Raw genomic sequence first — 25,807 nt, 5'->3', positions numbered from 1 at the left:
ACACACACACACACACACACACACACACACACACACACACACACACACACACACACACACACACACAGCAGGGGCAGATTAAGGTCTACACAGGCCCCTATGCTCAGGGATTTCTTGAGCCAAAGAAAACCCACACACACACAATACAAACACATGCGCATGACCCAAATGTTGTATCACTAATAATGGCCGTTCAGGTGAAGTGATTCAATCTCTGCTGGGGTGGCACATAGGGGACCAAGAACCAGTCAGGAGGGACCAGGGAAAACAAAAATAAATACTGACTGTATAAGTACCGTATAAATGTTTACTTCTCAATTATGCACCATTTATCATCTGTAATACCATGGTGTAGCCTAACCACTAGATGGCTGTACAGCCCTATATATAAATATATAAACATGGCTGTGTATTCTCTAGTTGCTGGGAACATTGTTTTCAGACATAATTGAATACTTGTATTAGGTTTTGCATTTGGATATATGAATTTTTAGCCATTATTAAAGACTACTTTTTGTCAAAGTTGCATTTTTTTCCAAGTCAAATATCTAAAAATCCTTAAAACAAAATCAATTCACTTGAGGAACAGCACTGCATAAGATATCGACTTGTTTTCAGTGCACTGTAAAAATTATATGATCAATAAGTTATGACAACATGTTTTTTCAACTTTTTTCTAAGTTTTACAAAATTCAACATTCTTCAAGCACATTATTTTTATATCATATACAGCATTGCTTCTAAAGGAAATGTAATTTAATTTAATTTAATTTTAATGAAAAGAAAAAGACCAATTAAACTTCTTTGTTACACTGTTTACACACTGTAAAAAATTTCTAACCCTCCCAAATCAAAAATTTCAAGTGACCGATAACATCTAAATTTTTCAATTGGCCCAAGTGAAATTCTTGTTGCAATAGTCTGTTAACATTGGCTCAATGAGAAATAATACGTGAGACTAATTGAAAAATTTAGATGTTATCGGTCACTTGAAATTTTTGACTTGGGGATGTCATTTTTTTTTACAGTGCACTGTTGTAATTGGTAATTGGATCACCATCACATTAGCTCAACATCACATGTTCATTTACGTACAAGGTGAATGCATTTGCTAAGCATACACGTCTGTTTATGTAGTTTCTGGCCTACATCACTCCCATAAACACATTTGAAATGGTATTTGACATTAAAAATGTCGGTGCCCCATTAAGTGAGCAGTCAGATGAGAAATGTGGCTAGTTGGTTTTCTTTTGGGTTTTTTTTGCAAGCTAAATTGGGTCTGTTAAAATAACTCTCAATCCATCTGGAACACACACAAACAGCGCAGCACCCAAGTCACCAATTACTCTACCTATCTGCTCCTAAATGTCAGCATGTTCAATTCTAAGCACACAGAGTGTGACGTATCGCTTTGATGAAAACACATTGAGACATGAAATTATTCTTCATCTTAAATGCCACAAACAGTCTGAAAAGGCCATTCAGACGAGAACTATTGTTAGTGAAGCGCTTCATTAGTTACCGCGGTACGAATCTGCTGAAATGCATTTATGCACACATCATCACATTTTTGCTTTGCTTAAGCAGGCAGCTAGAATCGCTTTTATGCTGCTTCTTTTTCTTGGTGCACTAGTCTTTGGTGGGAAAAAACACGATTTGCAACAAACAAACAAAAAAACAATATATATATATATAATCTAATTTCTAATTTAAAGTTTTAAGTACTTTTTAGTAAGAACAGTATAAGATATGAAGTAGGTTTTGTCTCTTGTTTTGATTGTTAGACTATCATTCATAAGTTTTACGTTTTTTTATGTTTCTAAAAGTCTCTCATGTTCACCAAGGCTGTCTGAAAACAGTAATATTGTGAAATATTTCAATTCAAAATAACTGTTATCTGTTTGAATATATTTTGCAATGTCATTCATGGTATTTCTGTGAATTTGCAGCATTATTACTCCAGACTTCCGTGTCACGTGATCCTTCAGAAATCATTCTAATAAGCTGATTTGCTGCCCAAGACACATTTCTTATTATTATCATTGTTTAAAACAGTATTTTAGTGGAAAGTTAAAAAGAACAGCATTTATTTGAAACATAATTTTTTTAAGTCTTTAGTGACACTTTTGATCAATTTAACGCATCCTTACTAAATAAAAGTACACATTTCTTAAACTTATTGACACCAAACTCTAGAATGGTAGTGTACACAATGTGTTTCCCTTTATAGTAACCTTGTGGTATTTGATGTGAATAGTTAATGAGTCAGGCAAAGCATATGCACGAATTAGTCAAATACAATAATGCAAACGTGGCTTATGTTGTCCCGTGTACTTTATGGCTGACATCATGGCAAAAAATAAAATGGATTCGGCCCTGCTGAATAAATGTCCATGCTGTCTATGCTGGTTAGCGTGGGTTTGGTGCTGGTGGACCAGCATAGCCATGTTGCTCAGCAGAACAAAAATGAAAAATCCCAGTAGGGAAACCAGCATTCAAAACAAACTTTATCCTGGTGTTTTCAACAGGGGTCCAATGAATAACATTTATTTTTCAGTTTGTTCTTTGTGGTTCAACTTTACCTTTAGCGTTGGACGCGATTAGTGAGTCCTTCAAAGTTCCTCGTTTCAAATCACGTTGTCACCAAGAGCGTTGGAGATGAGACAGCTGGAAGATGGGGATCAGAACATGTGCAGAAAGAGCAGCTAATATCCGTTCAGAGAGACTCTAAATCAACCTCTCCTTCTTTTTTGACCATAGCAGTGTGTTTCATGAGCTAAAAACCCATTCTGAGCCAAACTTTCAGCCTCAAGATTTAACCCCCCCATGTGATGGTATGGCCCGGTCTGCCTGTTCTATTCATCTCTCTCCAAGAGACCCCCCTAGACCCCTTCTTTCTTTCTCTCCCCATCCTCCTCCTCATCCCCTACCTCTTTCTTCAACTCTCCACATCTTTTTATAAAGCTAATGAGTCTGAAGGAGGGGCCGTCCTCCTCGCTGTCAGTAGGATTTGACTAATACATGGATGTATTCAGTGTGTGCTAAATGGTTTTACTGTTTAACATGATTTATTTATGTGTGTAGATGTATTTAGGAACAATTGCTGATCCGTGTTTCCATGATTTAAATGATCGTTGAATTTGTATGTGTGCTTTCAAGCCCCTATAAGTTACTACCATGACAACTATTTAAAGGTGAACTGTCTCACTTCTGTTCCACTAGTGGCACCAAACACGACGAGCCATATTTGAACATTCTATATTAACGTGACATTGCTTAGCAACCATAAACAGTCAGCGTTTGGGCTATAATGAACTATTTATATTATGTACTTACTGGAATTATTTATTCCAATTATTTTTATTTATAAATGTAACTATTTATTGAATATTAGTGTTTTTTTAATCATATTGCTGTTGCATTCAGCAATTTCAGGCTGTGTTTAACTGCAGTTAAGGAGTTTTAGGTTTAAACAGTATTTTAATAGAGTGCAAGAGTCGGGTTCTGGGAAGTAAAAACGTTTCGTTTTCTCCATAATGAAATTGATTTTGAACGATAACTTAAAAACCCTCAAAGACAGACCTACTGTGAGCTATGAGGTTGTTAATCCATGGGATTTGCGCCAGCCCACATTATTTCAGCTTATTTTTAAAATAATCATGGAGTTTTTGGTAAAAACTTCATTGCTCATGCGCTGTACAAATTATACCAATCAGAGCCGAAAAAAGCAACACACTAGCTCTTTAGCCCCGCCCACTCCCATGAAGCACTGCGAATGACGTAATCGAGTTGATCTCCCTACGCTCTCAAAATACTGAAATGTTTGTATATGCATATTTTGCAATAAACTTATAATAATAAACATATCTTTTTATACATATAATCAACATTTGTAAATGAGTAGTTTTATATTTCTCCATCACTTTTAATTCGATTATGCTGTTCGCAATGCTTCGTGGGATTGTAGTTCTTTCCCTCACTAAAGCTGTTAAGTACGCAGTAAACTTTTTTGCTTCAAATCAAAGGTTGTAGTGTTGTGATTCACCTCGTAGTTGATTGGCTTGGTTCATGACTTATAACTCTTTACAAAGACTATTTTAAAATAAATGAATAAACCAAACTTCCAGAACCAGCGCCGTTGAAAAAAGGGGCGGGCACTGTTGCACTCTTTAGTCATCATTACACAGATAGCCCCGCCCCAAATTCACACTATCAGTTGAGCCAATGTCTGGCCCAGGCCGTTCAGACAGAGAGATTGTATTTTATTTGGTGCTGCTAATAATGAAGAAATGCACACATAACTTGAGACGGTGGAAAGGAGGAGTCCAGTTGTAGTCTGTTTGAGAGTTTGAACACATGTTTTTCAACACATATGTAATGGTTAAGTGTTTGTGGGTGTGAAGTGTTACTTTCGGTCTCATTTTTTATGAGGACATGTGTGTGTATGTTTTGTGGTTACATGTGTTTACGTCTGTCTGCAGGTTCAGGCCACAGATGCAGATCAGGGGGAGAATGGAAGAGTTCTGTACAGGATTCTCTCCGGTAACTATTCTTCCTGGTTCCTGATGTCGCGCCTCAATGCCTTGATCAGATGCGCTCCCTCTATGTACTGTACCAACTATCAAACATTATTGCAATATATAAATGAAGAGTTCAGATGCAAAAGCCTCTAAGTGCCATCTGAATTTTTCTTCTAGAATGATCATTTTTTATCAAGCTCGTATATTTAAGTTCAATAATTTCACTTAAATGGCGATGCAAATTATCTGTTAATTGTCATTTAAGTGAAATTACTTAACTTAAATATACAAGCTTTATAAAAATGATCATTCTAGAAGAAAATTTCAGATGGCACTTAGAGGCTTTTGCATCTGAACTCTTCAAATATATAAGTAAGAAAATCTTTTTCTAGGAATATTTTGAGTATTTTCAGAATGCCTTTGGACAACATCTCATCTATGGCATACTGTAAACATTGCCACAAGCAGTGTTAATCAATATAAACGCAGATTTTATTTTATTTTAGAAAATGTATTTTATTATTTCTTTCTCCTAGTTTTTTTGTAGTTAAATATGACTATACTTTACATGTTTAGACAAATAGAGACAAACCCTGCCAGGAAATACAAAGTTCTGTCATGAAGCTCTAGAAGGCGCAGGCCCATAAGTCCTTAATCAATCTGCTTGCAATCACATCATTCTCTATAGAATTTGAATGAATATATAGGGCACAGCTGATTGGTAGCCAATGAGCTTGCCTATTGTTTGCAGCACGCTTTCAGAAACCCTCCACCTTCCCCAGCTCCACCTGTATAGATCTGCTATGGGGTAATTCATGAATGCTTTTACAGCAGCATCATGTCTTACTTGCCCACAGCAGAATGTCGTGTGTATTGGCAGTGGCGAGTCCCGCACTTTCTCTGCAGCAACAACAGCAGTGTAGCAGATCTATTCCGCCAGGACCAAACACATTAACATTCTCATACTCATTACCATGCCAAACTCTCAGAGAGATGTCATGACAGAACATAAATTATCATTATTGTTTCCATGTGAAGTACTATGTCAGAGTTCGGCAGTATGGCTCATGTGTGTGTGATGTCTGCTCTCCATAGGAAACAACGGTCAGTTTAGCATGGACAGTCTGTCTGGACTCATCAGCAGAGGAACTGTGGCTCTGGACCGAGAGACGCGCAGCTCTCATGTGCTGGAGGTGGAGGCCTACAACAGTGACCAGGGCAGCATGCGCAGCTCTGTCAGGGTGTGTGTGTGTCTTTGTGGGGACAAAATGTCATGACATTTTTTCGCCCCCATGAGGAAAACAACTTATAAATCATACTGAATTATGTGTTTTGACAATGTAAAAATGCAGAAAGTTTTCTGTGTGGATTGTGTTTAGGAGTAGAGTTAGGGGATAGAATATACAGTTTCCACAGTATAAAAAATCATTATGGAAAGTCCCCATAAAACATGTAAAGTATTTGTTTGTGTGTGTGACCTCGTGACCTTAAAAGTAAAATCATGTTCAGTGTTGTGTGACAGGACTTGACTCAATCCTTAAGGTATTGATTAAATGGTGAAAAGTGTTGCATATCAGAACGGTTGCTAAAACTATGCATACATAATTATTTTAAGGGCCCATTTACACTCGGCATTAACATGCCACCTGTATCCTGTTGTTGTCCACATTGAAAAGACAAGTGTAAACGCGCTTTTGATCGGAATGTCATTCGACTGAACATTTTACATGCATTAACAACGATTGACGAGGAACAAGAGAAACACAAGGGATAACAAGCTAACAAGACACACCTAAAAACAATCAAGACCTACAAAAATGGCACTCGGGACAGGAAGTAACATAAAAGTCCAAACACAACACAGGGAACATGTAACAAACTAACAGAGATTTTTTTTTATTTTTAAATGACACAGTAGTAGACCAAAACAAATTCCTGAAGTAATCCTGAAGCTTTCAAAGAGACAATACACAATAATGATTTTATTGATTTTATTTTATTTATTCTTCTAGCTATAAATGTCATGTTCAATTCTAGAATAAAAGGAAGTGCTGAATATAATGTGTGTGCGTGTGTAGCAGCATGTGTTTATTGTGAATCAGACTGATTGTGAGTTTGCATTGTAGGTGATTGTGTACGTGGAGGACGTGAATGACGAGTCTCCAGTCTTCACCCAGTCGCAGTACAATCGTCTGGGGCTCAGAGAGACTGCTGGGATTGGTACATCTGTGGTAGTGGTCCGAGCCACAGACCCCGACACAGGTACACAACGCTATAAACCCAAACATATTATGCATGCATTTCCTCTCTTCTTGACTTTTGTTATTGTGTTGCTAACCACACCAGTTCACTGAGAAGGTTGACAGATGGGAATATCTATGGTTGCTAATATTGTGTATTCATAACACTTCTCATTTATTATTTTTATACGGTTTTGAAATCCACAACTGTGTGTGTGTCATACACGTAACATGGCTCAAACTGTGTTGTATTTTTCCATTGATTCTTAATGGCAAACAATATCACAACATTTCTGTTGCACTTCTGCTTGTGTCCGTTTCTGCTTCCCTGTTTCACTTCCTCGTGGAGGATGCCCAGCATGGCATAAGCTGGACAGATGTCTTCCCATCTGCATCTTTGAAGGCCTCAGGCTCAGATGCAGTGTGCTGGAGTTTAGACCTGTAGATAAATGTTGAACTGCAATCAAGCTGCTTTTTGAGAAAGTAGTCAGCTACACTACAAGCTACTAACCACATATAACATTGGCGGACATCAACAGAGGAGGCACATCAAAATTGAACCAATTATCAATGTAGTAATTAAAAAATAAAAACATGTAAATCAAATTGATATTTCATAAAATGCTTGTTATAAAAATTTATACATTTATATATTTTTAAATGTGCGAATAATTTGAAAGTGATTTATCTATTTTTATTACATGGCTTGGTTGAATTCTAATGTAGAATGCGGTCTTATTTCTTGATAACAGACCGCTGCTAATTATAACACACCGTTGCCATGAAAAACAGAGCGTTGCTAAGGACGCAGGATTCTAACCGTAGAGACGGAACGGACTATTTTCTTTAGCGGAAGCAATACAATCGTTTTTAAATCAATAAACTCCTTTTTAAATCAATAGTTTGTGTCATATTATTGACATATTTGGTAGGTAGCCATATAATAAGCGGGATAACCTCCGCTCCGTGTCGGGGTCGTATTCGCTATAACAACCGCCTCGCTCTACATTATCCCTTACTTAATGGATTATATTTTTTTCCTTTATTTTATTTTTTAAGTGGGACACCATATAAAATTAACAATGGGTATTTTTGTACAATATTAATCTAACACAACGGTTATTAAAAACATAGATTTAAAATAATTGTTATTATTTAATAAAACTAAATTTATTTAAAATACCATTCAAAAAGTTGAGGTTGGTAAGATTTTTTTTTATGCTCACTAATGCTCAGTTAAAACAGTAATATTGTAAATATTATTACAATTTAAAATAGCTGTTTTCAATTTAAATATATTTTATGAAATGTAATTTATTCCTGTGATGCAAAGCTGAATTTCCAGCATCATGACCCCAGTCTTCAGTGTCACATGATCCTTCAGAAATCATTCTAATATGCTGAAACATTTCTTATTATTATCAATATTGAAAGACGTTTTTGCTTAATATTTTTGTGTAAACCATGATACATTTTTTCAGTTTTCTTTGGAGAATAGAAAGATCAAAATAACAGCATTTATTTGAAATATAAATCTTTTGTAACAAGATAATATCATTTTAGATCAATTATTTAATCCATCCTTGCTGAAAAGTATTAATTTCTTTCAATTAAAAAAAAAAAATGTTTTGCTGTCTTTCTGTTTTTAGGGGATGGGGGAGCTGTGGCATACGCTCTGGTCTCCGGTTCTGACCGTAAATTTGAGGTCGATATGAGTACGGGTCTGGTAACCACAGTGGATTACTTGGACTACGAGACCAAGACCAGCTATTTAATGAACGTCTCGGCCACAGATCAGTCAGCGCCGTTCCACCGCGGCTACTGCACCGTTTACGTCACTTTACTCAATGAACTGGACGAAGCCGTAGCCTTTCTATCAGCCGGATACGAGATATCACTGAGGGAGAACATCGCCACAGGAACGGAGGTGGTCCAGGTGAAGGCGCAGTCAGCTGATAACCTGAACCAGCTGACGTACCGCTTCGACCCCGACACCTCACCTGCTGCCCTGGCGCTCTTTAAGATCGACAGCATCACGGTGAGGAAACTCCATATAACTCAATAGATGAGTCTGGTTTGAGAGTTTCACTACTGAATGTAGCAATTTTAAGATGTTAACAATCACACCAAGAGTGATGTAACTCAAAATAACACTGTATATAATAGACAACTGCTCATTTTAACTAATTGACTAGTCAGCAGGTCAATGTTTGACTCATGCAAATGACTCACCATAAAGCATGCAGCTTCAGCTGTTTTTTTTTTTAGCAAAGCTAGCAATACAAATCTAGTACTTTCAGGTCCGTTTAACACATTCTTTGTGCCTAAATCCTTCCAATAACATTTTCTTTCCTCAAAATCAGTGCAGAAAATGTGGAAAAACAAACAATACTTTTTCTTTTGCCCAATTAAATTAAAACATTCAATGTCTTCATGGAACGCTGAATCTATACACATGACCATGAAGCTCAAATCTTATTGGTTGGTGAATTTTCTTGCAGGATGAACAAAAAAAATCAAGCTAGACAGTAGGGAAAAATGGCATCACGAGTTATGGGTTTCCTTTAAAAAGCTTGTAACAGCAAAAATGAATAGACCGAGTGGTCAAAACCTTGCTGACTGGACTGTCTCACTTCGGTCAAAATTATTCTAATATAATTCAGTCCTGAAAAGATTTAGTTAATTTCTTAACTATTGTGAGTTTCTTAACTATTCTTATTTCATTGTGTGCGCTCTACAGGGCCGTATTACTGTGACGGGACAGTTGGACAGAGAACAGGGGGATTCATACACTCTCACTGTTGTGGCCGATGATGGAGGACCCAAGAGAGACTCCACTGTGGTAATGATCTGTTCAGTCTGTAGGTCAAGCTCACTAAAGCCTTCAGCACACTGTAGAGAAGCACACACATTTCTTCTTGTCCTGAATTGTGCACAATATGGCCTTGTTTGTTAAAGTCAAGTTCATGTCTGTAAACAGGATTGTATCCAGTAGCTAGAGTGATAGTGATGTTAAAATGCATATGATAAAATGATGTTGATGTGTTATATAAACATCTAATTAAACCTGTTCTATTCTCTTTTTTTCCTGATTTCTTTCTTGATGCACATTTGTAGAAGGTAAATGGGTGATTTTTTTGTCCTCAAATCATTTTTAATGCAACAAATGTTAATATTCTGTCAGAAACAACATCTCAGTTTCCATTGCTTTGTACTTTTGAAAGGTGTCAATCACCATTCTCGACGAGAATGACAACAGCCCAGAGTTTGACATCACTTCGGATTTGTCGGTGGCTATTCCAGAGGACACTCCCATTGGCCAGAGAGTTGCGGTTGTGTTGGCACGGGACAAAGACGCTGGAAGAAATGGATTGGTGAGTAAGACATACTCAGAACCCTGTTAAATGAGTTGTCAATCATTCCTAACCCCGCCTCCATCACACTTCTTTAGGTAAATTTCACCTTGATCGCGGGGAACATGCAGGACGTGTTTAAGATCAACACAGCCAATAACACGTATGGAGAGGTTTACTTGAATGCCCGTCTGGACCGTGAAGCCGTGGACCGCTACCTGCTAAAAGTGAGAGAGACATTATGGACACATGTTATGGCTCTCTACCAAACTGTAGTGACTTCCTAGACCTCGCTTTATATCATACACACGCTCCCTACACTATAGAGGTTTCAAAAAGCATGTGATATTAGAATTATACACTACCATTCAAAAGTTTCAGTAGGTTTTTCTTTAAAGAAATTAAAACTTTTATTCAGCAAGGATGCATTAAATTGATCAAAAATGACAGTAAAGACATTTATTTTCTGCTTCACATGATTTCTATTGCAAATAAATGCTGTTGTTTTGATTTTTCTATTCATCAACAAGAATCCTGAAAAAAGTATCAGTTTGTACAAAAAAATATTTAGCAGTGGCAGCACTGTTGTCAACATTGAAAATAAATAATAAATGTTTCTTGAGCAGCAAATCAGCATATTAGAATGATTTCTGAAGGATCATGTGACACTGAGGACTGACATAATAATGCTGAAAATTCATCTTTGCCTTCACAATGAAATAAAATTACATTTAAAGTATATACATATAAAAAATAGGACACAATTATTTTACATTTTAATAATATTTCTCAATATTACAGTTTATTCAGTATTTTTATCAAATAAACAAAAAAGCCTTGGTGAGCATAAGAGACTTCATTCAATAAGTCACATGTCTGCTGAACACATTCATTGTCACAGAGTGTTACGTGACTTTTTACATGTTTCCTTGTCCAGTTAAATATAGTATGTTTTGCATAATGAGTTCTGTGGGCTATGTGTGTCTGTTTACTGATGTTTACATGGATACCTGTGTGTGTTTGTGTGTTTGGATCAGGTGCGGGCGACGGATAATGGTTCCCCTCCGAGGTTCACAGATGTGTCGCTCACTGTGAATATTATGGATGTAAACGATAACCCTCCAGTGATGCAGAGCCCTCGTGGATACAACGTCAGTGTCAATGAGGTCAGTGAGGTCACAGCACCTCAAACCAGTGATGCCATCAGCACCTCAGAGGATTCTGGCTGTTAATTATTCAATTGTTTGCATGAAAGATGTCAAAATAAAGAAATGTAATCACTTATGTAATATAATTTATTCATATTTCTAATTTACTCTTATTATTAATTATATTATTGTATTTCTCTCTCTCTCTCTCTCTCTCTCTCTCTCTCTCTCTCTCTCTCTCTCTCTCTCTATATATATATATATATATATATATATATATATATATATATATATATATATATATATACAGTCGTGCTCAGAATTAATCATACCCCTGGTAAATATGATCAAAAATGGCTGTAAAAAATAAATCTGCATCGTTTATCCTTTTGATCTTTCATTCAAAAAATTGGCAAAATCCTAACCTTTCATTGAAGTAAAAGAATTGAAAGTGGGGGGGAAATCACATTATGAAATAAATGTTTTTCTCCAAAACACGTTGGCTACAATTATTGATACTCTTTTATTAAATACCTTTTTGCAATCTCCTTTTGCCAAGATAACTGCTCTGAGTCTTCTCCTATAATGCCTGATGAGTTTGGAGAACACCTGACAAGAGATCAGAGACCATTCCTCCATACAGAATCCCTCCAGATCCTTCAGATTCCCAGATCCATGTTGGTGCTTCTTCTCTTCAGTTCACTCCACTCATCAGGTCAGGGAACTGGGACTGTCATGGCAGAAGCTTCATTTTGTGCTCCCTAACACATTTTTGTGTTGATTTTGATGTTTGTTTTGGATCGTTGTCCTGAAGGAAGATCCAACCACGGCCCATTATAAGATTTCTAGCAGAGGCCGTCAGGTTTTGATTTTTTATCTGTTGATATTTGATAGAATCCACAATGCCATGTATCTGAACAAGAAGTCCAGGACCTCCAGCAGAAAAATATGCCCACAACATTAAAGATCCAATGGTATATTAAATTGTACACATGGGGTACTTTTTATCCTTGTGTGCACCAAACCCATTTAGCGTGTTTGCTTTTTTTTAGTTTCATCTGACCACAGAACCCTGTGCCGTTTGAAGTTCCAGTCGTGTCTGACAACTGAATATGCTGGAGTTTGTTCTTGGATGAGCGAGGAGCATTTTTCTTGAAAACCTCCCAAACAACATGTGGGGATGTAGGGGTTGTTTGATTTTTTTTTTAAATAGGCTTTCTGACCCCAAGACTCAACTAATCTCTGCAATTCTCCATCTGTGATTATTGAAGAGTCTTTGGCCACTCAAACTCTCCTCGTCACCGTGCATTAAGACACACGTCCTCTTCCAGGAGGATTCGTAACATCTTTAGTTGATTATAACTTCCTAATTATTGCCCTAATGGTCAAAATGGGGATTTTCAATTCTTTAGCTATTTTCTTACAGCCACTTTCTATTTTGTGATGCTCAACAATCTTTTGCTGCACATCAGAACTATATTCTTTGGTTTTACTCATTATGATGGATGATTAAGGGAATTTGGCCTTTATGTTTCCTCATATATAAACTCCTGTGAAACAAGAAGTCAAAGGTGGACAATTTCATGTTCCTAGTCACCCTGGTGTGCTAAAAAAAAAGGTAAATATGAATGGGAATATACTTCAGAGATATTTTATTCATACAAATTCTAGGGGTATCAATAATTGTGGCCAGCGTGTTTTGGAGAAAAACATTTATTTCATAATGTGATTTCCCCCCCACTTTCAATTCTTTTACTTCAATGAAAGGTTCGATTTTTGCCAATGTTTTGAATGAAAGATCAAAAGGATAAACGATGCAGATTTATTTTTTACAGCCATTTTTGATCATATTTACCAGGGGTATGATTAATTCTGAGCATGACTGTATATAGTATAAACAAATAATTTATTAAATGCATTTATATGATATATATATATATATATATATATATATATATATTATATATATATATATATTATGAAAAATATATTGTTTATTATAATTTATAATTTATTTATAAATGTATGTTTAGGATTTATTTTAACTTATTATTATTATTATTAATAATATAACTATTATTATTTTGAAATATTTTAAGATGGGTAGTATAGTAATAATGTTAAAGTTTGTTAATATGACCATTTTACTTTTAATTTGAATTATTATCATTTAGAAATATTTTAAGATGGTTATAGTAATAATGTAGATGTTAGTATGACTTTTCACCAACATATATATATGTGTGTGTTTTAGAATGTGGGGGGTGGTACATCGGTCCTGCGTGTCGTAGCGACGGATCGTGACATCGGACCCAACGCCATGCTGTCGTACTACATCACCGGTGGGAACCAGGACCTGACCTTCAGAATAGACCGTATGACGGGAGAGATAGTGACCCGACCGTCACCTCCTGACAGAGAAAAACAGCAGCAGTACACACTCACTGTGACTGTGGAAGATGATGGCACGCCACCTTTATCAGTAAGTGTGTGTGCGTGCGTTAGCTGCCTGTTTTTCTTTGTAATCTTTCATCAAAATAATCTCCAGCTCTAAATTACTCTTCTTTTTTCCTGACATTACCAAGGCCACATGGGTGGGGAAAAATTGTATGATAAGCTACATTTTATGATCCAGTCAGATCCCAATGGATTAACCCCACCCTTACAATAGAACATCAAACGTTGCTGCAACTCTGTAAACAGATTTTGACCGTTTTTTTCCCTTTGTCTTGTCTTTTTTTTCTTTCTAAACATAAGATACTACGCTTGCTTTTTTAAAAGCCAGTTGAACAACCAAACAGCAAAAACAGGAAACCACAACCTGCCTTATTTTTGAAACAGGAAGTTGCACTCTTAAGAGCTCGTTGATTCCTGTTGTGAACCTCACAGCGGTCTGGGTTTCATCAAGTGTGACTTTTGGTACTCTGGTGTCTGGATCCACTTTCTAAACAGCGGCAGATTGAAACTAATTTTTAGGGATATGTTGTCTTTCAGATGATTCAGAGAGATGATACACTTATTTGAACAGATTCATCTTAGTTAAACTTATTATTTTTTTAGTTGAGGTCGGGTAAGTTTCCCCATAAAGGTTTAGAGGTCTTGCTACCCGTCAGTAGACCATCTGCTGTCTCGGGCAGTTCCGTGTGATAAAAGAGATTATTTATTGCATAAACACAGCACAAGGACTCTCAGCTCTCACCAGAATGTTTTATTTATTTGTATTTTTTAAAAAGAAATATAAGCAAATGGAATCAGCAGTTGTGTCACAGCATCATTAAGAGCTACATATACGGTGCTAACTTTGTACAGGCACATGTGCAACTTCAAATATACAAACTGGTAAAGTGGCGTATTTATCAGTATATTTACAATGTGGATTTGCAATCATTCACCAAACAATCTTTCATTTATACACAAAGCAAGGTTTTGGCACTCTGTTTGGCAGTGGATTTAAACTTTTAAGCTTCCTGAAAATGCTTCCTTTGCATTTTTTTTTTTTTCATTTAATGGAAAAAGAATATACACACACACACATCAGATAAAAATTCAATACAAAAGATAGAAAATCTTCTTTTATAAACCCTCAGACCCTTAAATCCACAGGTGACATAGAAGACGTAAAAGAGTGGCATTATGTTTAATTGGCACCGATGCAACATTTACCACAAAAAAATGCACTCATTCTGAATGCATCATACAAGCTACATATATCATAAAAGCACCACACTCACCATTGTTTCTCAGCAGGTCTGACGGTGAGTGTACTGAGAACATCCGTTTTCCACGACACAATGCCAGTGCTGGTCCCAATATGGGTCCGTTATATAAAGTTTCTAAAGTAAAATGAGTTTTAAAACTTTGAAACAAACAGTCATTCGGCTCTCAAGTAAATGCACAAACCGGCCATTTCTAAGATCTGCAGATTTCACGGCTGAGCACCAAATCTGAGACCAGCACTGGCGCCATTTCAGTGGTAAAGTGATAACTGAGTACTTTGGCACTGAGTATTGAACAAGTAGGTATTGAGAAAGAACTAGGATGTGTAAAACAGTGTGAGTGGATGAGGTTTTAATACATCCCTGACCTCTAGAAGAGAGCGGACGAACAGAATGATTAAGTGGAAACGTGAGACGAGAATGGGAATAGACAGATTAGAGAAGAGAGAAAGAATAGAAAATTGTCATTTAAGTGCAAATGAAGCCTCAGTGTGACTGACACACGAAGCACGGGACGAACAAAAATGTGTGCAAACAGCTTAGCTGAAATCTATTTTTCAACTCAAATGGCAGACAAGGACATCTTTGGATCCTCTTCATAAAAATTCCCTGTCACCGTGCTTTCCCTAGTGCCCTAACTTGTGAGATTTTCTTCTCTGAAAACCCGTTCAAGGACAGTCAGCAGACAGACACAGACGTCATCAGATAAGGGGTCCCATCGTAATAGCGAAGAGCTGAGTTCAGTTGTCATTTTTTGGGGGACGGTCTCTCCTTATCATCCTTGCAGAAGACCGGAAGAAAAGAGGCATGATGATGTGGAAGAGAAGGAAGAAACACTAGGTGTTTCTGGGGAGGGGGTGAACATGACGCCTTTTTAATCCATTAAGTTGGGAGACTCAGGGATGGGATCTGGAAAGGAAAAAGTAAAATGATTAGAGGGGGAGCCTTAAACTCTGCTTATAACGGTAGGCAAGGTGTCTAGCACCGCCAAAATTTAAATTTAGTCTGTTTTTGCTGCTCTACCTTTAAGACTTCTATATAAAAGCCCTCTGTTACATATGAAAAGAGTGATGTCTCCAGGCTGTGTGGACAGTCCATATGTAAATGTGTCAATTTTAATGTTTTTGCAGCTTCGTGTTAATGAATGGTCTGGGTGGGAGCTTTGCATTATGTATGTTTACATAGAAGTTTTATATCGTTCCGTAGCTATTTTACATTCAAAATGGTGTTTGAGCTACAGGGAAGTTGCATGTATTTTATGTTGAAATATTTCTGTTGAATTTACACTATTTACCTGCTTAAAAGGATGCTATTTTAAAAGTTAATTTTTTTGTTTATTAGGTGTAAAGAATAGGTTAACATGCTTTAATATTCATAAACATTATTGCTCTATTCCCAGTCTGTCTGAAACGCACCGATTTCTACAAAGCCTCTCCTTCTGGAAAGCTCTGATTGGCCAAACACCTCAAGCGTGTGTTGGAAATGTAACACCCCTTACCATGATCGCAAGCTTCAGCTTCCAAGGCTTTAAGCAATAGCAAACACACAGTTAATAATGTTTGCATTAATCAGTTCAGCACAAGTCGGATTCTGAATATGTGGATGATCAAGCCAATCAATAGGAACCAACTTTGAAAGCATGATTTCAGCAGAACATTTCACAGTCGTACGTAGTCTGTGTATAGACTATGTATATGGCACTGTGCACAAGCAAACTTTTGGGAACAGCTTTATAAATAAGTCGTACGCTCTGATTTCTTATTTCATCCTATTTCAGAAGGCCAAACAAGGCGAATTTGCTTTCGTATCCAAACACACAGCGTCTCCACGACATGATGACAACAATACAATTCACTGATGCCTCATCTTTTTTCTTTGCATATGCCATGCCTTTGGGTGGACATTATGCTAATATTTCATTGTGACGTAGACGTTTGAGGAAGTATTATCTGGAGTTCGATCGAGGCGTTCTAGGTGGGTCTGGAGAAGCGTTCTCTGTTAGAATAAATCCCTTTGTGGGAGACTATGAGCTTTGTAACTTTGCAGATCGTATACATGCTAAAATAGATCATTTACACACTAAAGGAAACCATTAAAAAGCATCATATGACCCCTTTAATATACATTTTTGGTCTTATCATGCATATTATGCTAAATATTGTGTGTGTTTGAAAAATTACTGCAAAAAAAATAAATGTTTTGTTCAAAATACAATATCTTACTCGAATACGTCTTTCCTTTCCAGCTGGCCTATGTAGCGCTTACTTTTCCTAACCCTAAGGATAAAATTAAGTCCCACCGTATATCTTTATCACTGAAAATCCCGTTTTCACTTTGAGTCTCATTAAGGAAGTAAAATGGGTCGTAAACTTGTTTAACGTTGACATTAATATTTCTGTGTGGGAATACAGAACTGTCTGTATGTGCCAGTAGGTCATGTATAATGAAAAAACACTCATGAAAGTAGACACGTATGCACACACAAGTTCTCAGTTTCTCAGAATCCGGCTTGCCATCAGAGAAGCAGAAATGGGTGTTGTGAAATGAGGGAGAAAAGGGGAAATTGACATTCTGTAAATTCCGCTGAGTTAAAGGTTAAATGTGAGGAGGCGTGTCTCTATGTGTGGAGAGTGAGCTGGACTTCATAACGTTCGCCTACACACACGAGACTCTAGTTGGGTTTTATCTGGTTGTGTGCAGATTTGCATGCGTGTTCATTTTTCGAATTTGAAACGTGTGGGTACAGTTGTGCCTACCAAGAAGAAGAGAAAATTCAAGAAAAATTCTGTTTGTGCGGTGTGTGCACATTTGTTTAAGATTGGGTACGTTTAAGCACCATCTGTGCGTGTGTGTCTGTGCATGTAGTGATTCTCCACATGTTTCTTGTCACCTGTGTGATGGTGACAAGCTTTTGGAATTGGATTACAGTTTCATGTTTGTGTCTTTGTGCCGTACCCTGTGCTGGGAAGAACAATTCCCCATGGATGTTTGGGGAGAGTGGAGTTCCAGGATCTGACAGGAGGTGGCGTCCTGTTTCAGATGACTGCCTCATGATTTGGGATACAGTGCGGGGTTTAGGTTGTGGAGAATCGCCCAAAAACACTGGGTTCTCATGCGCCTGTGCTTCACTAGAGAGAGATAGACAGAGGTTCAATAAAAAAAAAATTTGTATATATTTATTTAAATCTCATGAAACCTGCCAAGTACATGTCCGAAACATGTTTCATCACAAAAAAAAAGAACTAATAAGAAATCATATTTTGCATATTAATATATAAAAATATATAGAATAATTAGCCTGCCATTTCGACCAGTAAGAGTTTTTTTTTTTTTTGCATTGTGAAATTATTTTCCTGACAGTTAGGCATATTTTCCCCCACATTCACGTTACAAAATGATTTAATGTAAAAAATAATCACTCATAATAGTAAATTACACTTGTAGCATTTGTTGCACTGCCTGTATGCTTATTTATAGATGTGTTTTACTTTATAATTAAAAGATACAGTAATGAGAATCACCATTGAGAATAATACGAATTGTAAAAAATAAATAAATAAAGCATTTCTGTAATAGGTTTATTATCAAAATTATTATTAAAAAAAATTATGTTGCAATAGAATGTTGCAATAGAATATGGTTTTGTAAGATTCAGCTAAATATCCCTTGTTGAGTTTTTCGGTCACTGTGGAAACTCACCTGTCCATACGCACCAGCTCATGTGAACCTGGGAAAAACAGGAACAGGAAATGGTTTATAGCGAGAAAGGAAATGCAGTCTCTTTAAAACAATTAGTGCAGCTACTGTACTGCCATCAGCAGAATGTGCAGCGCTCTCACACACAATATAGGTCAGAGCAAGTGTGTGAGCTAAACATGACTAAGTGTGTGTGTACTCACGTCTGTGTCGCTCTACTGTTTGTCTCTGTCTGTAAACTAGCATCAGTATGAGCGGGAGGCACAGAATGAAAGCTACACAGGCTGCGATAGCCAGACCTTCAGCCACTGAGTCTGGAAAAGAGAGACAGAGAGACGTTATTGGTGGAAAAAAGAGAAAAGAAATCTGTAGTGAATCAGCCCAAAAAGTACTTGAGACACTTAAAGCCACCCTTAAAAATGAGTGAATGCCATTGCATTAATGCCAGTTTGCATATATTATAACAATAGCACAAGCACATCTTTCAGCCACAACATTTCGCAAAAAGAAATGGGGTTTAAAGAATGAAACAATAGATTTAAGGGTGACTTTACTAAACAGCCAGTCCATTTTGTGCACAAAAACTTGCATCTTATTCCCTAACCACTCACAGTCTAGTTTACTAGGCACTGAAATAGAGTTTGGGTATTTAAATTTAAAGTCAATGTCTTATTCTCAAAACTATACTTGTGAACTTGAGGGGAACATTCAGTGAGCAAAAATAGAAGCTAGTTCTGATAAAATCTGTAGCATCATTTGTTTGCAGATGCCATTTTGGTTTGATTGACATTTTTAAGTCAAGTCAAGTCATCTTCATTTATATAGCGCTTTTAACAATGTAGATTGTTCCAAAGCAGCTTTACAGTGATAAGTGTGACTTGTGCGTCCTAATACTTTTTAGGGCCTCTGTATTGTTTTTGTGTTGTTGAACGTACCATCTGAAGGAACGTGAGACCACTCCAAACACTTCAGACTGCCGTTGCGAGTATTTGCATTTGCTGTGGAAACATGTGACATTGAGATCACACAAGAACAAAGGGGATACATGAATGTCCCACCTGACCTCTCTCCTGGCTCACTTACTTGGCACCACAGTCAGGTAGATGAACTCATGGGCCTCCTGCTCGGGCTTGTGCTGCTCATGAATGTCCACAAGCAGGCAGCAGTATTTGCCCTGGTCCTTGTGCTTGATGGTCTGCAAGAAGATGGAGAAGAACTTCTCACCGTTGATGTATTCCACTCCCAGAGAGCGGTTGGTGTGAATGGACCCGCGCGGGTGTACGCCCTTGTGGCAGCGCTCGTTTGAGCGAGGCGTGAAGATCCAGGTGTTCCACATCTTGTCGCCCGAGTAAGCCTTGGATCCGGACTGAATGCATGTCAGGGTGACATTGGCCCCTTCAGGACACTCGTAGTTCCGATGGGGCACAGAAAGTCTTAGATTGTGGTGCTCACCGCTCGCTGGAGAGACAGAAAGAGATGGGGATGGGGATTTTTTATATTTAAATAAAACAATTACATTTAATATCAAACATGTGCAAGCCTATATTAGTAGACTGTAACTGCAATGCTTTTGTAAGTTAATTCCCCCGAAGAATGGAAATACATTTAAATTTTGAATTTGACTATTAGTTAAATATTAACCTATTTATTTATTTATTAGATGTCTGCAAAGGCAGATACATACTGCAATATCTGTATTTGAGATTGTGGATTTCTTGATTTCAACTGGTTATTTCCTTTTAGAGTGTGTACCAGCTGACCACATGTGCATTTTTATCAGAGTTTGTTTACTACAGTGGTGACTTTGTGGCAAGGCTTTAGCATTACTCTTTTACTTAAAAATGTTTAATCAGTGTCAAATCTTAAGCCACAAGTTTAAACGTGTATGAGTGTCACTGGAAGACATTTGTTAGATAATATTATATATTGTTTATCTTGTATATATTTATTTCAAATCAACCAAACATTTGTTGTAAAAATGCTTGTAAAAAGTCTAAATTTTGTTCCTCCAGAAACATTAATACATTTAAATGTTGCTTATGTATAGTAAAACTACTACAACACTATTTTATAAAAAAAGAAAAACAAGCTTTGTGAAACCCAGAAATGCTCTGTGGAAGAAATGCATTTCCACCACATTAGTGAACAAACAACAGGTGTCGTTTTAGACTGCTATTGTTTCTTTTATCCATAACTATGATGTTCTCTGCTCAAGTTTTATTGTGCGTGTATGTGTGTGTGTGTTGTAGAATAAAATGGTGGCACACTGAGTGCATTGTTTCCTATCCTGTAATAGACCAAACAGACCTACATCCTAATTACACACACAAACCCTATGAACCAGAGCTGAATGTTTATCGACAAGGCAATGGGACAAACGGGGACAAACACAGATTTCTCGTGAATGGAAAAATATTTCCTTTATTTATGTGACTGTCCCAGATATTGACTGCTTGACTGCATGGCTGCACGTCATTATATGTGCCGCCCTCTACTATCAATGCATGTGTAGTTGACCTCAATGTGCAGTCTGTGCAAATGCTTCTTTATGCCCTGAGTGTCTTAACTGTACATAACTATGGGTGTGTGTGTGAATGAGTGTCAGGAAGAGCAATAGGAAAGGGCGTTTGTGTGATAAAGTGCAGCTCAGGGCAGTGAGTCCGTTCCTGTCTCTCACAGACACAATACAGTTCAACCCCCTCCTGCCCTGCTATTCCCTATAAACCTCATCCGTCCTCATATTCCCAATCAGCGCTCGTAATTATCCGGTTCAGTGCTTCATTTCCCACCCCGTGAGATCCTGCGCTGGGAATCAGCTGCCAGCGGTTCCACACATCTTTGTTGTGACTGGATGAAATACTACTCAGCACCATGTACATAAACGTGCCGTCTCTGAGTACCGGGTCGTGGTTGGATCAAAGTCACGTTAGAGAGTGTTTTGGAGGCCGAGCCAAACCAGACTGTTGCTTTAAAAGCACAACAAGCCATTAATCCTTTCAAGAAGGGTTCAAAACAATTTAAGCAATAATGATTGGAAATTGTCACTGACCATAACTTGAATTGAGCCCAGAACTCAGACTTATCTGCCAGAGACAGAGAACTAATAATGAAATGTCCCCTGCCTGAGGACATCTGTCTGCAAATGTGTTTATCTGTGCTTATCTGACATCAACACAAAAGCATCTGTGCCACTGAATTTACATGGACATCAGCGTCCATCATCCTGCTCCTTTTTACTGATATATGAAGAATGATCACATTTACATGCCGCTGACATGCACCACCATACAGAATCTGCTTCATTTTATAGAGAAAGAATGTCTTTGATTGTTACTTAAAGATTAAAACCTCTTTAAAGAGAGATTTAGCTTGTTTTTATTACAAATAAATGCTTATTTATACTGCCAAGATCCCAAATGACACCAAAAAGTTATAAAAACACAATTATAATAGTCAACATTTTATATAATGGATCATTCACTGATCATAACTTCTCTTAAAACAGTCAGTCACATAAGTGAGATTTTTAGTGAGATAAGTGAGAACCAAGTTTGACAATGTTCTCAAGACACTCTGAACACAAATGCAAATGAAATTTGAGAGCTTTGATGAAGGGGAAGATTATCAGTACATTTTGGACTGTTCCTTACACAAAACTATCATATGACTTCAGAAATGACAGAAATGAGAATTGACGTTATGTGTGTATTATATGGAAAAGAGCAGCTCAGGCATTCTGCCTTCATATCTCATTTTGTCTTTCATGGTAGACAATTTTTGTGTTTTTATGAATATTCCTTAAATAAAGGCAGAGCCCCCTTTACAGCCCCCACCTACATGTGTTGATCTCATTTCTCACTATCACTGTTTATTTAAGAGCCTCATTACAAGGTGTTAATGAAAGCCACGGGGGTCTAAGAACTCCCGTCCCATCTGCAGAGAGCATGACTGTGAGGGACTGTCCCATTTCACCTGAAAACTCCTGCAGATCAGCATCTGCCCACCATTACAGAAACTCATGCATTAAAACATTGTTTTGGAGTATTGGACTATTTCCAGAAGCAAACTCAATGATATTCTGTGGAATTATAATTAAAGTAATGATCTTTTTGAAATCATGGGGGCAGGTTGGAAAAAGGCACCACTGCTATGGCCTACCAGTCTTAAGAGTCAAGAACAATAAACAATAGGGATGTTTCCTTTAGCAAGCACCACTAATGCTCATCAATGCATCATTCTTCCTCCCTTGCGTTATTTTTCTCTTAGTTCTCAGTTGATCATTTTGTCCCCTTCATATTCTTACTGAGAAGACGCTGTGGATGTAGCCTCTCATAGGGACTTACAAACCCAGGGGGTCAGGAATGTAATCCCAGTGCAGTATCCAGTCTCCCTGTCTCATTCCATTTGGGATCCTTTCAGACTGTCTCCCTGTATCTCTATTTATGCTGATTTTTCAGGCCTGGTTAAGATGAAACCATCAGGCTTTTTTGAGAAAGATCACACCTCCTCACTGTGATAAGGGTGTAGGGATGGTTGGGCATTGAATAGATACCCCCTGGTATGGAAATCTGACCTGACTGATACTTAATAAGAGCTTCCCCCCTGGGAACAAGCCTCACAAACCCTGCCACTTCCTACATCTACACTCACACTGTCTACCTTTAGACCAACCGCTCTAAAATTGGCAAAAATCAATATTAGCTAAATGATGAACCAGCCATAGTCTATGGATTATTGAATTTATCTGCAAGCTGAGGTAATCAGTTGAAAAGAAAAATACGAATAGACTCTTATATAAAAATGATACTGAATGTGTGATGTGGTTCCATCAGAACTGATGACATTTTATAATGATTATATTGTATATACACCATAACTAAAATTATTAACTAATTATTTTTATAGATTCTGTTCGTTTTTCTTTTCAACTGATTTGTTTGTTCTGTTCAGCGTGATTATCATACAATAATGTCTAAATGCATTTAGTAGACGATGAAAACGCTGGTTTCGCGTTACTAAATTATGACCAAACAAACTAATGAATATTAGGCTACGTAGCCTATACGATTGCCCTTTAAACTAAAAGAATACTTGCAAGCCAAGTCTTCACCATTGTAGGATTCGCTGTACGTCTAACGCCCACTAACTACAGCTTACGTTTTAGCCAATCAGATAATTTTGTTAGATAAACCTCAAATGAAAGTAATATTCATGAAACAAGCAGTCACTGCATCAGTAGTAGCCTAATTCGTTTGTTAATTGTCGACGTGCGAGAGACTACACCAAAACATTGGCTTTCCTTTCGGTAAGATTCCACCTATTTACGGACCTAACCAAAATGACACGGCTCCAAACCACAATAGAACATTAAAGGGAGCAAATTAAGTGATGTCAGTAATGTTGCGTGTTGCAAATCAGAGTAACAGCCTACGTAGGAAAGTACACAATCGATCACAAACTATATGACAGATGACGGACTTTTTGTATAAGTTGAACGTTGAATTCGGGCCAAAAATGAGAGCAAGAACAGTTGTTTTTCAGTTTTGAAACAAGTTGACACACGCCCGAACAGACGTTTTACAAGTAAACAAATGTCAGAATCGTGTCAGGTTATGCAGAACGCGCTTCGAGCAATTGAAAGAGTTCTCGAGACGCGTTTAAAACTTGAACCACGATGTTGAAACCCTAAAATAAAATAAAATAAAATAAAACCGACTGAACAGCGAATACGTCCATTTGACGTACATATAAAAACACAAAAGCTTTTTAAAATAAAAACGCAGCAAAGCAATAACGCGTTATGTAGTCCAGAAATAGAGTAGATTTACCTTGAACTGCAGTTAGAAAATGAACGCAGAGCAAGAGAGCCCAGAATACATCCATCAGTCCTGTCTTCAATTTATGTCCAAAGACCTCTACAATTTTCCCCGCCGTGATGACAGAAAACTTGTAGTATTTCTCTTATTCCCGTGTGTTGTGAACTCAGCTGATCTGCAGGCTCTTACAGTAAGTTATTTATCAGAAGTGAACCATAGAAACAAGAATCTGTTCTTCACTCTGCTGTCTCCCTCCCTCCAAATCACTCCTCCCACTAGAGACTAGACTACAAATACAGGTTATACTACAATTTTAAATGCATTGAACTATACTAGCTAATAATTAAACCAATTATAATTTAAAGTTTATTTTTGGTATTATGCAGTAATAAAATGTATTATTAATTTAAATATAATTATCATTTAATTGAAATATTATATTAGTATATTTCTGGAAGTTTATTCTGCAGTAATAGTTTCAATTGCCAAGTCATTTTTAAGCCTATTAAAACAATCATTTCAATGATAATAAATTGGTTTTATACAGACTTTGGATATTCAGAATCTATGTCATAGCTGACTAGTTTTCGACTTCCACACTTGAGAGAACTACTTGAGTGAATTTTGGTGGGGAGACACGGTGTCAGTTTTGATGCCTATTGATGGCATCCATGCACACATCAGTTACCTCCTGCACACACTATCAGGTTATGCAAATGAAATTCATACTTGCTACACCAGTTCACTATGATACCATGAGATAAAGGTTACTCCACACTGGTGCATAGTCTGTTCTGAAGAAAACATGCAAATACTTACATCACAGAGCATAAACTTTTCCCTGCTATCTAGACAGATTCTGAATTTTTGAGACACTGGTCAGTGTTGTATACTGAGGAGTTGTGTGTTTGAGTCATTTTTAGACATGTAAAGCACTTTGGTCAACTTGTGTTGTATTTTGATGGGCTCCACAAATAAATGTTGATTGATTAATTAGACATACAGTACTGTGCAAAAGTCTTAGGCATGTTAATACCCCCCCCCCCCCCCCCCCTCCAAAAAAAAAAGAAGGTTTTAAGTCAGTTATTTATATCTTTTGCTGTAGTGTGTCAGTAGGAAATATCAGTTTACATTTCTATAATAATTGTTATAATCCAGTGAGATTTGTGTATGCACAAGGAGTCTGACAACAGCCGGTATGATCTGATCTCACCATCATCGAGTCCGTCTGTGATTACATGAAGAAACAGAAAAAACTGAGACAGACTAAATCCAGAAGAACTGCGGGAACATCTCCAAGATGTTTGAAGAAACCTTC

At 37.2% G+C, this 25,807-nt stretch overlaps 2 protein-coding genes across 2 annotated transcripts in view; one reads left to right on the top strand and one right to left on the bottom strand.

Moving 5' to 3' along the window:
* cdh23 (cadherin-related 23) overlaps positions 1-25,807 on the top strand; it is a 232,804-nt gene that overhangs the window by 181,559 nt on the left and 25,438 nt on the right. The window contains exons 28-36 of the mRNA XM_084093482.1: positions 4,482-4,542; positions 5,616-5,761; positions 6,647-6,782; positions 8,410-8,798; positions 9,501-9,602; positions 9,982-10,134; positions 10,212-10,340; positions 11,151-11,279; positions 13,516-13,743. Coding sequence (XP_083949608.1) covers positions 4,482-4,542; positions 5,616-5,761; positions 6,647-6,782; positions 8,410-8,798; positions 9,501-9,602; positions 9,982-10,134; positions 10,212-10,340; positions 11,151-11,279; positions 13,516-13,743 — 1,473 coding nt within the window. The remainder of the gene's footprint in view (positions 1-4,481; positions 4,543-5,615; positions 5,762-6,646; positions 6,783-8,409; positions 8,799-9,500; positions 9,603-9,981; positions 10,135-10,211; positions 10,341-11,150; positions 11,280-13,515; positions 13,744-25,807) is intronic.
* vsir (V-set immunoregulatory receptor) lies at positions 14,455-24,749 on the bottom strand. The gene is made up of 7 exons (XM_084093485.1): positions 24,502-24,749; positions 19,757-20,131; positions 19,609-19,671; positions 18,877-18,987; positions 18,677-18,704; positions 17,933-18,105; positions 14,455-15,886 (listed from the first exon to the last, which is right to left on the bottom strand). Exons 1-7 carry the CDS (start codon positions 24,554-24,556, stop codon positions 15,852-15,854), a joined length of 840 nt encoding a protein of 279 aa, XP_083949611.1. The 5' UTR covers positions 24,557-24,749; the 3' UTR covers positions 14,455-15,851.

This window comes from Abramis brama, assembly GCF_963993115.1.
Source record: "Abramis brama genome assembly, chromosome: 19".
In the NCBI taxonomy this organism is placed as follows: domain Eukaryota; kingdom Metazoa; phylum Chordata; class Actinopteri; order Cypriniformes; family Leuciscidae; genus Abramis; species Abramis brama.
The sequence above is the reverse complement of the archived record's forward strand: the minus strand, read 5'-3'. Positions and strand labels throughout refer to the sequence as shown.